The 15,091-nt window shown below is 51.8% G+C and overlaps 1 protein-coding gene across 2 annotated transcripts in view; it reads right to left on the bottom strand.

The window, feature by feature from the left end:
* Window positions 1-13,021: 13,021 nt before the first annotated feature.
* The window catches only part of PITX1 (paired like homeodomain 1), a 6,170-nt gene continuing 4,100 nt past the window's right edge, over window positions 13,022-15,091 (bottom strand). Inside the window, exon 3 of one of the 2 annotated variants that reach the window (XM_019642178.1) lies at window positions 13,022-13,727. In XM_019642178.1, the coding sequence (XP_019497723.1) occupies window positions 13,185-13,727 (543 nt within the window). In that variant the 3' untranslated portion in view covers window positions 13,022-13,184. The remainder of the gene's footprint in view (window positions 13,728-15,091) is intronic. The other variant, XM_019642179.1, reaches the window with a different exon arrangement.

Here is a 15,091-nt window from a genome sequence, read left to right as displayed (position 1 = left end):
TACCAAAGTTTCTTAATCCAGTCATCTACCGATGGGCATTTTGGTTGTTTCCAAGTCTTAGCTATTGTGAATAACGCTGCAATGAACATAGGGGTACATATATTTTTTTGGATTAATGTCTTGGGATTTTTTCCAAACCAATTCTTAACCATCACGCCACTCGGCCGGCCGGTGACTGGCTTTTTGCCAAATGAAGTCTCAAAGGGTAGTGTGAAGAAGCCAGAGGGGGTGAAGAGTCTGTCCTAAAACACTTGGGAAACTGGGGATTGACCCCGGGACCTTTGTAAGCTGGTGAAGGGACAATGAAATTCTCACAGCAGGGCGCCCCTCTGCCCCACAATTCAGCATCCTGTGAGCACAACTGGCCCTTAACTCCCCTCTTCACCGGTGGAAACTTGATGCCTGGGATTGGGCCTGAGATGAAAAGACCTTTTCAAAACTTGCCGCTGGATAAGAAAAGGAGGAGTCCAAGCAGAGCTCAGGCCCAGGCCCCAGAGGTATAGCTGTCGTCTTCGTTGACCATGGAAATAACACCTGCTGTTTCATCAGTATTTCTGTTGATGATACTTCCCACATACATGATGTGAATCTCACGTCTGAGATTCAAAAAAACCTCTGGTATTTTCATTATTCCCATTAAACAGGTGGTAATACTGAGGTTCAAAGAGATAATGTAACCTACCCAAGGTTGTACAACTAAGGGGAAACCAGGATTCACAACCAAGCATGTCTGGCTGTTTTACCACTGTGCTATAATGCTGTGCAACAATCTTCTAAGGAATTGTTATTCCCCTCTTATAGGTGGGTAAGCAGGCACTCAGAGAGACTGTCACTTGGCCAAGATTGTCATTAAAGGGCAGAGCCAGTATTTGAATGCGGGCCACACATGTGCCCCTCTGCTCTGCTGCCTCACAGCAACCTTGTTCTTTCATATCAGAGCTCTCTTCTGAACTTTAAACATCGAGCAATGATTCCTTTCTGAGCAGGGCCTGACTCTGGGAGGAGGGAGTGTAGTCTCGGTTTGCCAGCTTCCTGGCACCTTCTCATTGCCTAGTGGAGGCTGTGAAGTCTGCTGGCCCAGTGGTCCCCAGCTTGGCCCTGGGAGCCCTTGGGAGCTCCAGGGAGGCAGAGGACAGCAGGAAGCAATCAGAGTGCGCAGATGGGGTGATGGCTATGGTGCCTAATCAGGGAATTACAGCCTGGGCAGAAGAGGAGTTTGGCTTAGATGTTCCCCTTCCCTGTATTTCAGTAAAGCAGGCCCACATGGGTGCTTGGCCAGCAGATGGAATGTGCTGAGCTAGCAGAACGCACTGACCAGCCTTGTGGGTGCAGTGAATAGCCATCCCCATGCCCAGACAGTTGGCCTCTTGGCTGGTGACATTATAGTCCTTTCTGACCCTCTGCCTGCTCCTGCACCCACTGATAACTCATCCGCAAGGGTAGAAGCTGTGGGCATCTAGAGGTGGTGCTTTGGGAGGCCATTGGCCTGAGTCAATGGATTTTTATCTGACCCTTGAATGAGCAAGCAGAAAACGAGTGAAAGAATTGTCAGGTGGAAAAAGCCAGTTGCAGAACTGTACATAACGACACCATATGTATTTTTTTAAAAAAAGGGGGCAAATAAATAAAACCACCCACATGAAGTGGCAGTGAGAAATTTCTTTCTCTTTCAGGTGGCAAAGGTGATAGACAAAGACTAGTGTTGGCCGGGGTCTGGAGAATGGACACCCTTGTCTGCTTTGGCTGTGCAAATAGGTGTGGCCTTCACAGGCAATGCGGATTAGATGTTAGGTATGTTCCTATGGCCCAGCGGTTCTGCTTGAAATTATCCTAAGGAGCCACATGACAAAAACACAGAGACCCATGGATAAGGATGTTTATTTTGGCCTGTTGTAATCGGAATACAACAAAAGGAAACAGGATTGCCTAAATGCCCATTGGTGAGGAAACTTGTTAAATTACTCTGAATCCATACATAAAAATAGTACATAAAAATACACTTAAAATAGTACTTAAAAATAGTGATCTGTTGATAAGAATAGATGTTCTTGACATTATATTGAGTGAAAAAAGTGGCTTCTAGAGCAACAAGTGATATGATCCTCTTTACGTAATAGTGAGTGAGCCTCTGTAATGTATGTGTACATACACATGCACGTATGCTGAGGGATGTCTGCAAGGATAATCGGATTAATAGTGGCTTGGTGGTTTTGACTTTTGTCCTCATACTTTTCTGAACTTTTTTAACTTAAAGAGTGAATATGTATTTTATAATCAGGAAAAACAATGCAATTTTCACCTTGAAAAAAATGTCAAGCTGCGCACATGCGCGCGTGTGTGCATGTGTGCGTGTGTGCGTGTGTGTGCGTGTGTGCGTGCGTGTGTGTGTGTGTGCGCGTGTGTGTGTGTGTGTACCATACCATACCTGTGGAGAGTGGAAGGGCATTCCAGGCAGAAAGAACCACATGCATAAAGGAAAGATGGCGGGAGCTTGCGGCGGGCGTAGGGTGTAGCTGCAGCCTGCACTGGGGGGTGGGGGTGGGCGACCGTGGAAGTAGATTGGAGCAAGATCCTGAGGACCTGAAGGGCGCAGCGGGGCAGCTGGAAGCAGGGAGTGACCTGGCCAGATCTGACTCCTGCTGCCTCGCTGAGCACTTATGGTTCTCCTCTTCTGTCTCTTCCTCTCCCCCTATCTCCACGGGTTCCCCTTTGCCTGGTGCAGTCTCACCTGCATTCCTGTGCACCTGTTCCAATCCTACCTGCCTTTCAAGGCTCCACACCGGGCCCCCTTTAACAGGAAGCCTTTCCGGATTGCTACAGTTAGCCTTGATTTCTCCTTTCCCATACTTTCACCCATGACCTTTCATACCTGACCTTAAACCAGACCTTAACTCCTCCACACGTAGATATTTCTTCTCACAGCACCAGTGGGGTAGAGCCGTGGACTGAGCAGTCATGCCCTCACTTCTGGATGGCAATGATGGACTGCCTGAGAGATATGCCAGCTTTACAGTCCTAATGGCAGAGGGAAAAAGTGGGCAGAGAGACCCAGGAGTTATTTTAAGGCTTTTTTTTTTTAAGATTTTTATTGGAGAATTGGGGGAGGGGAACAACATTGGGGACTCGAGGAAGGGAACAGACAAGTTGCTGTCCTTTTTGTTCTTCAGTCTAGTTGTAGAGGGTGTCGCTTCACTGGCCCACGTTGGTATTATCATTGCGCTCTTCCTGAGTGAGGCAGTCACTCACTGGCCATTGGTTGGCAGCTCAGGAAAGCGTACATCCGCTGCCGGCCAGCCCCACTGCAGCCAACACCATTGCTGGCGACTCATGGCAGCCCAGCTCCAGATCGAGCTGTTGTTCACCATCTTAGCTGTAGGGGGCGCAGCGTCACTGGCCCTAATGTGGGATCTGAACCAAGGCCCTGCTGCTCAGAGCTGGCGTCCCAAGCCAACTCTTAACCAACGTGCCACTTGGCCAGCCCTTAAGGCTCTTATATGATAGGCACAGTGCCAAACACTGTACATACATTTTCACATGTGGCCCTGTTTTACAGATGAGTAAACTGAGGCTTAGAGAGGTTATATGGTAGTCGGTGGTAGCACTGTGAGTTGAACCCTGGCTCTAACTCCAAAGCCCCTTTTAACCTGTGGTCTACTTGTCTCGGGCTCTCACCCCCAGACGGCGGCTGGGCTGGTCTGAGGCCAGGCCTGCCTGTGCCTTGCTGCCCCAAGACCAGTGGAGGTGGGCTTCAGGGCGGGAAGGTGATACCATCTCACTCAAGTGGTAGCTCCTGGCCCCATGGAGGATCGGGGCAGTGCAGCATCCCTGGGGGGGCCTTGGGAGCACCATTATCCCTAAGGAAATAAAGGGAGAGATTTCCCTGGGCTCCAGCCTACAGGGGCACATTGACCAAGCAAGAGCTTCCCTACCCAGAGTCAGTGAGGTGGTCACGGACAGCTTTGTGTCTTTGAAGCAACAGTCCACTTGAAAGCCTTATGTATGGTCACTTCCAGCATTCCTTCAAACCCTGACAGCAAGCTCTGAGGGCCGGCAGGCGGGTCCAGTGCCATCTGACAGTGGAAAACCAAGCCTTCTTGTTTCTCATGGCTCTGGGGGGTCAGGCCATGCCCCAGGGAGGAGCCCAGCCCAGGGGCTAGATCAGGGCAGCCCTGGCCTCTGCCAGCACCTCTACCAGCCCCGGCTCAGTGGATTTCCTTGCCTCAGTGGGCCGGGCCAGTCTCTGTGAGCCTGGGGGCTGCTAGGGGTGGCCTCAGTGGCCCCATCCTGGGCTCTGGACTTTGGGAGAGTCAACACTGGAGGAGTGGGCACCAAGCTCAGGGGAAGCCAGAGGTCCACCACGAATTGTGGGGGTCGGTACCCAGTACCAGCCTCGGTCACTCAATAGGAGTGCCAGCTTAGGGGGTGGAGGCGGGGTCCTGTGTGTCTTTTGTTTAAATATATCCTTTATTTTATCAGATTTCCACAAAGGGAGAGAGAGGTGTGTGCATGAAAAGGCTGGAGTAAGGGTAGGAATAAGCCTTCATCCCAGCATGTCCTGGAAAGCGCCCAGAGAGGCCACAGGCTGGAACCATTTTGGGAAACCCTTGCCGGCCCTGCCACAGCCTGGCAAGCGGCACCGTGGCTGGTGCTTTATGGCTGCAATGTCTTGGAGGGTTTGCCAAGCACTTTCCGTGAAGTCACTGGGACGTTAAGCCCTTGGTTCAATTAAATGGGTTAATATGCTCTGTCTGATTCTGATGCATAATAATAATGTAATGTGATAATAGCAATAATGGTGCTATTAGCTGTGATCATCACACGTGCCTGCACTGTTCCAGGCACGGAGGGGAGGCACGGAGCACATTCCCACACACCCAGGCCTCATTTTCCACTCATAAAACCCCACTCTTCAAAGCCCTGCCAGCCCAACTCCCCATATCCATTTTCAGGACAAATTACCAACACTTAAAAAAATTGGTCCATTTTGTGTGAAAGCCAAGTCCAAATTACCATTCCTTACCCCTTTGTGTTTTGAAATGTAAAAAGGGGTAGAGGTGGGGAGCCGATGGGGACACTTGGGGATGGAGAGAGGAGGAGAGGAAGAAGACGGAAAAGAGGGAGACCGGCACATGAACAAAGAGGAGAAAACGAAGCCTTCCTGTTTCGGTAAAAATGTATTTCTGGAATGATGTTTCAGTTTACTCAGGCAGAAAAATTAGAAATGGTGTGCTTATTAAACACTAAGTAAAGCTAAGTAAGCATGACTATTTTTAGTAGTATAGTAAAACCTTGGTAATTTGGACCTCTTTAATAAAGATTCCATGATCATGCTAGCTGGCAGGCATACTGCGTGTGTGTGTGTGTGTGTGTGTGTGTGTGTGTGTGTGTGTAAGGTAGGAGTGCAAAGAGGTTGCCGAGTTGAAGGATTGGGAAGAGCAGCGAGGGAACGCGGGAGAGGGATGGACTCCCCACTTATGACAGCTGTTTGTAAACTCTGACCCTCTTTGCTTAGCAATAAAGGATCATTACAAATTATCCTCTCGGAACATTCCTCTTGGCACCTACTAATTTGACATGTGTTTTAAAACGAATGTATTTGAAAACAAAATTTTCACTTCTGTAAAAATCTGTAAAGGTTTACTTGACACCTGTCACATTGGCCTGTCCCCAAATGAGGCTGAATCCCGGGGGTTGACACATCATCCCAGGTAGGTGATGACTAACCTCTGGGGTGAGGACAGGGACCTTCGGGCAGAAGGCCACTCCCTGTCCTGCAGATCACAGGTCTTTGTATTTTAAACTAACATTGTTTTATTTCATCATTACAAAAGTAATATGTGCTCAGTGCCAAAAACTTGGAAAGGACAAATGAAAATAAAACTCGTTTCCCACTGGTATTAACACTTTGTGCATATCCAGAAATCTCTTTGTGGCTATATAAGAACAAAAATGGTACCACACTTATATTCTGTTTTGCAGCCTGCTTTGTTTAGTTTTTGTTTTTTTGTTTTCTTTTTTACAGAGAAGCTCAGTAAAGAAAAAAGGCATTGGCAAACCTATTATTTCGTTTTCAGCTAAACTTATGGAAAAAAAGTCATCTGCCCCTGTTGCTCTCTGTTGGCCACATAGTAGGCACTCAGTAGAGGAAATGTCCTTAGTGGGGCCCCACTGCTATACTGCACAGAGGTATGGAGATGGGGTGAGGGCCACGTGGGGAGTCAGCTGTCCCTGGGGCCTCAGAGGGGCTGCCAGTTGAAGAGAGCTGCAGGGAGAGGTTTTCCAATAAGCAGCAGACCAGCTCTGGTGGCGGGCTCAGCCCCTGAGCATCGTGGGCACCAGCCTCTGAGTACCTCTCTGGATAAGGTAGGGGCATAAACACAGATACACTTAAAATAAAAAAGTTGTAGTAAAATACCCATAACATAAGATTTTCCTTTTTAACCTTTTTAAAGTGTATAGCTCAGTGGCATTAAGTACATTCATGTTGCTGTGCAACCATCACCACCATCCATCTCCAGAAATTTGTCAGCATCTCAGAATGACCCATCCCTCGGTCGTCCCTGCCCCTGGCCACCACCATCCTATTTCCCGTCTGTTTGAATTTGCCTACTCTAGTTACCTTCTGTAAGTGGTACCTTATATAAATTCACTTAGTATAATGTCTTCAAGGTTCATCCATGTTGTAGCATGGGTCACGATTTCTTTGTTTTAAGACTGAGTACTATTCCACTGTATGTGTATTCCACATTTTGTTTATTCATCTGTTGATGGACACTTGGTTTGTTGCCACCTTTCGACTATTGTGAATCATGCTGCTGTGAGCATGGGAGTGCAAATATCTGATGGAGTCCCTGCCTTTGTTTCTTTGGGGTACATACCCAGAAGTGGATTTTTGGGTCATGTAGTCATTCTATGTTTAATTTTTTTTTTTAGCAATTGCCATACTGTTCTCCACAGTGGCTGCAGCATTTTACATTTTTCCAGCAATGCACAGGGGTTCCAGTTTCTCCACATCCTTGCCAACACTTGTTATTTTCTGTTTGTTTGTTTTTTATAACAGCCATCCTAACGGATGTGAGTGGTATCTCATTGTGGTTTGATTTGCATTTCCCTAATGACTAGTGATGTTGAGCATCTTTTGTTTTTTTTTTTCTAGCTGAGCCATCCTGCCACCTGTTGGCAGCTAAACGGCAGCTCAGCTCGGGCCAGGACTCGAACCGCTGTTGCTCAGAGCTCTTGTGCGAGCTCTTAACCAACTGAGCCACTCGGCCGGCCCTTGCGCAGCCTTTCATGTGCTTGTTGGCCATTTGTGTATCTTCTTGGGAGAAATGTCTATTCCAGTCCTTTGCCCATTTTTGAATTAGGTTGTTTGTTTTTTGTTGTTCAGACATGCTTTCAAAAGCAGTGCTAAGAAATGACTGCACTGGGAGAGGAGTGAGTGGAGGAAGGAAAGAAGCAAGAGAGAGGAGAGAAGGGAGTGGGGAGAGGGAGAAAGGGCCAAGATATATTTTGTGGAGTGAAGGGTAAGGGAAGGCACCTCCTCAATACTTTTATTCAGCAAATATTTATTGAGCACCAAGTGTGTGCAGACACTTCTCCAAGTGCTGCTGTCTGCATCCCATTGCCTCAATATCCTGGCTTTCTGTGACAGCAGCGACCCTGCCCAGCTGCCAGTGCCCCGCCTCCAGGAGGCAGTGCTCACAGCAGTTAAGCCACAGGCTCTGCAGTCAGATAGGCTTGGATCCGAGTCCCTAAAGCTGCCTTTGGACAGATTACATACCGTCCTTTAGCCTCAGCTTCCTCATCTATAAAATGAGGCTAATAAGAGAAATAAAACAGGTACAGTGCACAGCAGAGGATGGAGCAGAGTGAGACATTCGGTCATGTGACCAGGACAGCTTTTGTCCTCCATTCAGGCCATCCTGCCCTCGCCTCCACCTTGGTCCAAATGCAGCTTCCTGCACCTTGACCTGCTCATCTGTAACACCCTGATTCATGGGATCACAGCCCCTCCAGCCTGGCTGGGCTCTGGTGACTGCCTCTCCTGAGTGCCCTGCAGCCACTTGATACTGGACAACACCTGCTCTGGGCTACACCAGCCAACTGGGAGGCAAGGTCCAGGGCCCTGCAAAGGCAACGCAGTAGTGTGAAGAGTGGGGTTCCTGTGGTGAGAGGGGCAAGGAGGTAGGCTGGGAGGAAGCCTGGGAGGGCTTCCAGAGGGAGGCAGACTGAAAGCACTCATCTAGGAAAAGAAATGCTTGTAATACTGAATGAGACGGGAGTTTGGATTTAATGGTTAATAGTCCAGGGCCCTGCCTTCACCAGAAAGCTTCTCTGTGCCCCCCCCCACCTCCACTTCAGGGCTTCCTCAGTCCCCACTGTCACCCATTCCCCCTGATGCTCTCTCACACAACTGAGTGAGCTTGGTGAAGCAAAACTTGGGGCCTGGTGCCTTTGCATTCTCTCTCCCAGAGCCCAACCGAGCCTGCCTGTTGATATGAATTATAATTGTTTAATCCCCTGCCCCCAGTACAAATGTGATTCTCCTCAGAAGAGTGTATAGTAATAGTGTAGTGGATTGGAGTGTGGGCCTGGCCAGAGGCCCTGAGTGCAGGTTCTGACTCTTTCCCTCATTAACTGCCATCTTGGTTAGCTTCCATTTTGTCCAGTGTAGACTAACACACCCCTCCCTCCTGCCAGGGGTGAATGCTGAATTCTTATAAAGTGCTCGCACGGGGCCTGGTGCTCAGTGAGGTCCTGATGTTAGCTATTGAGGAAATGATATAACATAAAAAGAAGTGTTTAGGCATCTTCATCCCATGTTACAGGGAGCCCTTAGAGGAGAATGCTGGTGTGAGTGCCCCCTCTGCTCCCACACTCATCTCTCAAGAGTACTGTCTGCCTATCTGCCTCACCCCAGGCCCAGTGGACAGCAGGATTGGGCCTGGCTCCTCTGGGTCTCCCAGGGCCTGGCCCACGGAGGGCGATGGGAAGACTGGACTGAGGGACAACAGGCTGGGTTACTGAGGGCCCAAATGTAGGATGGAGGGGATGGGCATGGGGGGAAGGTAGGTTGGGGTGGGGAAGTCAGTGTCAGCAGGACTGTCAATTATGACTCACATTCATGATACCCCGCAAAGCTGGAGGAACAATGAAGTTGGGCCCCAAATGACACTTAACAACAATACCATCAATAGTAACCATTTATTGAGCACTTACTATGTGCCAGTACCCCAATTAACACATTTTAAGAGCACTATCTCATTTAATCCTTTCAACAAATATGTGAAGTGATGGTTGTTATTCCGTTTTAAGAAAGAGAAAACAGAGGCTCAGAGAGGTTAAGTCGCTTGCCCAAGGCAACTCAGGTGGAGCCCGAGCTCAAACCCTTGCTCTCAAAGAACACAGCAGAGGTTCCTGTCGCTATCAGAGCCAAGTGACTGGCCCAGGAAATGGGGAGGTCAGTGGGCATAAAACCACCCTCACTCCCATTTCCCAGACTGGCCCCCTTGGCGACTGAGTGCCTGCTGCTATGTGACAGGGAGCTGAAGAGCAGCACAGGCCTGGACTCCCTGGGCAACGCCTGCTCCGAGGCAGATCTTCCAGCTGTGATGGATACGGTGGCCCTGAGGGAGGCCTGCAGTCTGGCTGGGGCCATGAAACTAGAGGAGGTGACTGGTTCTTCTCTCTCAATGACCAGACACTCAGGGTTTGTGCACAGCGGCTAATCCCATTTTCCTTTGGTGCCCCACAGTGCCCGCAGACAAATGCTGGGTACCAGCCTCTTGCCCTCCTCTCCCTAATTCATGGCCTCTCTAAACCTGCAGCAGCCCTTTGGGGGTCACTTTGTCAGTACCAGGTAAGAACACATCAGCTCTTCTATTTCCTAGGGGCTAGTCATGTGTTGCTAGCAGGAATTATGATCTCTTCAAGGTCAACCCCTCCATGTTGCCGATGGTCCTTGGCATGGGGCAGCCCAGTGAAGAAGGTAGAGTGGGCACTGATCGGGTTTGAATCCTCTCCATCATTTCCTGCTGTGTGACCTTGGGCAAGTGACCCAAAGTCTCTAAGCCTTGGGGCCTCACCAGGGAAAGGATAATGGGGACACTTCCTCATAGTGTTGTTGTGCAAGTCAAGGGGCTCATCCATGAGTGTATACTTAGCACAGGGCCCGGGAGCCCCAACGGGCTCAATAAATGATAGCACTTGCCACTGAAGACAGATGAAGCCGCCTTCCTAGAATAGCCTTCCCTGACCACCCTGTTCAAAGCAGAACTCGCATTTTTTTACTCACGGCACTTTTTCTTCAGAAGCACTCAGCCCAGTTTGTAATTATACACGTGTTTGTTTACTTGTCCATGAGAGCAGGGACTGTGTCTGTTTTCCATTGCTCAATCCCTAGCACCAAGGGCAGGAACACAGTAGACGTTGGCTGAATGAATGACACCCCCTCCCTGGTCTTCAGGCAGAGCAGGAGGAGGACTTTCTGCCTTTTCTCAGAGGACTTGGCTTTCAGAGCCCTGTATATCCCTCAGGGCCCCCTCCCAAGATGGTCCTGCTGCTGGCGCAGCTGGAAAAGGTTGGGTCCTGTCTACCGTACCAGCCACATAACGGCTGAGGCAGAAGAGCTGGGTAGAGCCCAAGGCTGGGTCTTACACTCACCTTGTTGGCCATGGTGCTTGGTGGATGATGGGGCCATTCTGGGACTGCTTCTGCCCTTCCGCCCATCTGCAGCTGTTTAGCCTGTGGCCCCACAGCCACACCAAGTCTCCACCAGAGCCCCTCTTTGGCCCCTCTCTCACCTGGGGCTGGGCCTGACTTTCAGGAGAAGCTTCTCTGCTTCCCACTTCCCTCCAGTCCCAGCTCCTTCTAGGTCTCGCCTGCCTCCTGCCCTCAACTGAGACCAGGGCCCCTTGGCCTTGGCAGATGTGTGAGGCTGGGGGAGGCACTCTGAGTCCAGATGTGATTGTGTTTATGTTTCCAGAGAGTGAGGGGTGGGAGCTCTGGACTGGAGCCGCTGGGGGAGGGGTGGTCTGGCTCCAGCCCCCTGCCCAGCCTTCCCTCCCCCCACCTCCCTCCTCCAGCCTGTGTATCTGGCCCTGTCCCTCTCAGAAACCCACACTCCAAGTCCTACAGCATCAGGCTGGGTCATCCTCCAAGAAGGACCCTTCCTCACGCCTCATCGGAAAGTGAGAAGACCAGTGGAAAAATGGCTTTGGAAGCTAAAGACTATTGACTCTGTGTGAACTTGGCCCAGTTGCGTCTTGTGGTGGAGCCTCAGTTCCACTATCTGTATAATAGGGACAACATTCCTGACCGCAGAGGCAGTGTTGACCTGGTTTTAGAATGTGTGCATAGGGCTCTCCAGCTATTAGTTCATGACTAAACCCATGGCTGTGCCCCACTCCCAGCTAGGGTTTGCCTGGGTCCAGCTCCAGGGCAGTGCCAATCTCTGTTGTAAGGTGATTCTAAAGCAGAATTACCAACCCCTTCTTCCTCCCCAGCTGCAGCTGCAAACATTTTGTTTTGCCATTAGAAGTGACTTCAGGGAAGCAGAATTTACAGGCAGTTTACAGGCTGGTCTTGTTCAGTAGTTTCCAAAATCCAGGGGAGAGTGGAGGCAGCCGGAGCTTCCAATAAGTTGGGATGGAAGGGAAGTGAGAAGTGAGTTCTATGTGGACACTTTCTATGGCACAGCCACATGCCCCTGGGTAGGATGGGCGGAAAGGTGGAAGGAGGCCCTGGATACACTCTGACAGATCCAGCACCCTCCATTCTCCTGGAGTAGCCAGGGAAGGGCTCCACCTTGGCGGTACCGGGCCCACAGGAGAAAAGGCAACCCCAGATCTAAAGAGGCTCTCAGCGGCCCCATCCCATGGCTCCCGGCTGACGAGGGCCGCGGCCGGGAGGGTCACTGCAGACCCAGCCTGGGAAAAGCCTGCAGAGTCCGCGGGCGCGGGCGGGGGTGTGCGGGGGGAGGTCCGGGCTAGGGCGGCCGGCGCACAGCGCCGAGGCTGAGCGGGCCAGCGGGAGAGCGCCCGGCGGCGCGGAGAGAGAGCTCGGAGCGCCGGACGGCGTCCTCAAGGGAGCCGGGCTGACAGGTCAGGAACGGTAGTAGGGAAGTGGGGGTAGGGGCCCTGGCGGGGTCCACTTGGCTCTTCTCTCCTATAGGGCCCTCGGTGGCGCAGTTCCCTTTCTACCCACCTCCCCCCTCGGCCGAAAGAAGCAGTCCGGAGCTCGGCAGTGGTTAGCACGCTCGTACTATGGTTTTAATAGACGTACATGGACAAGTCGATATAGACAGATTTATAATTCTATACAGTCAGTCCGACATACACAGGGACGCTGTAAACAGGGACGCGGGCCGGAGAGCGGGTGTGCAAATTGGGCGCGGGGCCCTGGCCGCGCCCTGAGCTCTCCCGGCTCGACTCTTGCGCGGCGGGCGGTGAGGAGGGGGCTCTTCGCCGGGACAAGGGGGTCACCTCCGAACCCGGGAGCGAAGCAAAGGGCCTGGGCTTGCGACGAGGCTGGGGGCTGGGGTGCTCGGAGACGAGCCCTCCCCCATCCTCACGCCGCGTCCGCTCCAAAGCCTTAAAATAGGATTCCCGGGCACCAGGTAAGCGAGGGCTCTTGGGGGCGCGCCGGGGCCTGTACGGGCTCCTCGGCGAGTCCCCGGTCCCGGGCTAGACACCATCATCCCCGGCCCAACACCCGCTCCAACTCGGATCCGAATAGAGCTAAGTAAGGTACGCTCGGCGGGGGCCAGGCTCCTGGGCTCCGCGCGTCTAGTTCACGGGCGCGGCCGCACAGTCCGGGCCCAGAGCGTCGGGAACGCGGGCTAGGAGGGCGTCCTCTCCCGCCACCGCGCTTCGGCGCTCGCCTCCCGCGCTGCGTCCCCTCCTCAGAGTAGCCCGCCGAGGCCCGAGAGGGCGCGCACACACCACCCGCGCCATCCCGAGGGAAATTGCAACTCATCCGATTTTCGCCGCACTTCGCTCCGACGTCTTTTTGTTTTGTCTGGTTTTAGAGGGCAGAGTAGGGTCCGGAAAAGCAAACACAAAACCAACCCGGAGGGAGGAGGGGAGGAGGGGGCTGCGCAGGCGCGAGGCCCGGGCGCGGCGACCGAGGCCCCGCGTGCGTCCTCCGCCCCCGCGCCGTGCGGCCCGCGTGGCCCCGCCGGGCGGTCAGCTGTTGTACTGGCAGGCGTTGAGGCCTGAAGCCGGGCCTTGCAGGCCGCCGTAGCCGAACGACGAGTGCTGCTTGGACTTGAGCCGCAGGCTGGCTAGGCTCGAGTTGCACGTGTCCCGGTAGACGCTGTAGGGCGAAGCTGGTGTGCCATACGGGCAGGCGCCCGGGGACATGGCCGAGTTAAGCGAGGAGCCGGTGAGGTTGTTGATGTTGTTGAGGCCCGAGTTGGGCATGCCGGGCACGGCGCCCGGGCCCATGCTTGACGGCATGGTCATGGAGGAGATGGAGCTGGGTGCCGAGAACATGGACTGTGACGACAGCGGGCTCATGGAGTTGAAGAAGGTGAAGCTCTTGGTGGAGAGCGGCGCTGGCGCCAGGCTCTTGGCGGCCCAGTTGTTGTAGGAGTAGCCGGCGGCATACACGTCCTCGTAGGGCTGCACCAGGCCGCTGAACTGCGGCACGTAGCCGCCCTTGCACAGGTCCAGCTGCTGGTTACGCTCGCGCTTCCGCCACTTGGCTCGCCGGTTCTTGAACCAGACCTGGGGGTAGGGGGCAGGACAAGGGTCAGAACGGCGGAGGGTGGTGAGGCCCTTCCACCTCCATTCCCCACCCCCAGCCCTCCGCTGCGCTTCCTTCTCTCCGAAGAGCGTTTCTTGCCTTCCATAATTCCACCTCTGCCTTCTCTCCATAATAGTTCCTTTCCTGTCCCCTGGAAATATTAGTCTTTCCCTTTTTCTGATGTTTATCTTCTTCCCCAAGTTAAATCTGTTTGCCTCTCCTAATACGGATCCTCTTTTGTTTTAACAAATATTCGTTTTCTTTCTTCCTCTTTCAACCAGTCCAAATTATTGCCTTCTCCCGCAAACGGGTCCCCATCTACCTCCTACATATACCTTCCTTTTTCTTCTCCCTCGAATACTAAAGCTATTTTTCTTCCCTGAAACATAGTATTGTTCAACTTCCCCCATTCAGTCTATTTTTCATTCCTCAAATGGTCTGTTTCCATCTTTATTGACAATATTTGATATTTTCGTTTCTGCCCCAATGTTTATTTTCATTTGGGCCACCTCGCTATCCGAACTGCTTTCTTCTCCCTCAAAAAGTCCATTTTCTTCGTTATCACCCATTTCAATCCTTTAGATTCTTGCCTAAATATTTAGTTTTTCCTTCTTTCCAAATATGTGATATTCATTGTTTCTTAGTCGATTCTTTATTTTTCTTCAAATACTTGATCATTTTGCTTCTCTCTTAAATGTTTAATTTCTTTCCCGCCGCCTAAATATATGCCACATACGTTTCTCTGCAAATATTTAATTTCCTTTCAGTTCTTACTAGTTTCTAATCTCCCTCTCCACTTTCTCCCACAAAATTTCGTAGGAACCTCTTCGTCCCCCCACTCCTGATTCTTGCCACCCTCATCCATCCTCACACGGCATGCCCTCTACCCCTCCCCAGCCCTCCTCCGGCCCTGGGCTGTTTCTCCAGCTACTTGTCCGGCTCTGCATCTCAGCCTTCTCCAGTTTCCAGCACTGACATTGCCTGATTCCAACCCTACCCCACCATAAGCCTGGGAAGGATTAGTGAGTTCAGCATTACTGAGCGCTGTCTTCACTCTGTGTCCCATCGGGCCGGCTGGCCTGAAATGGGGAGGAGTGAGAAGCTGGGGTTATAGCAGGGAGTCCAGGTGGGACTTTGGTCTGGCTTGGGACGTGGTCCCAATATCTGATTAAATATTTGTGCACCAGAGAAGAAATGATTGTCTTGCTGCTCTGGCAGAAAAATCTTGTTTTTACTGGGAACTAAAGGGTGAAGAGAGAGAGGATGCATTCTGATCTTGGTCGGAGACCTTATGTCTCCAAAGGGACTCGACCTGAAGGTCACTCATCCAGCAGAGCTGCTCCCG

Source organism: Hipposideros armiger, unplaced genomic scaffold (assembly GCF_001890085.2).
Source record: "Hipposideros armiger isolate ML-2016 unplaced genomic scaffold, ASM189008v1 scaffold_66, whole genome shotgun sequence".
Classification (NCBI taxonomy): Eukaryota; Metazoa; Chordata; class Mammalia; order Chiroptera; family Hipposideridae; genus Hipposideros; species Hipposideros armiger.
The sequence above is the reverse complement of the archived record's forward strand: the minus strand, read 5'-3'. Positions and strand labels throughout refer to the sequence as shown.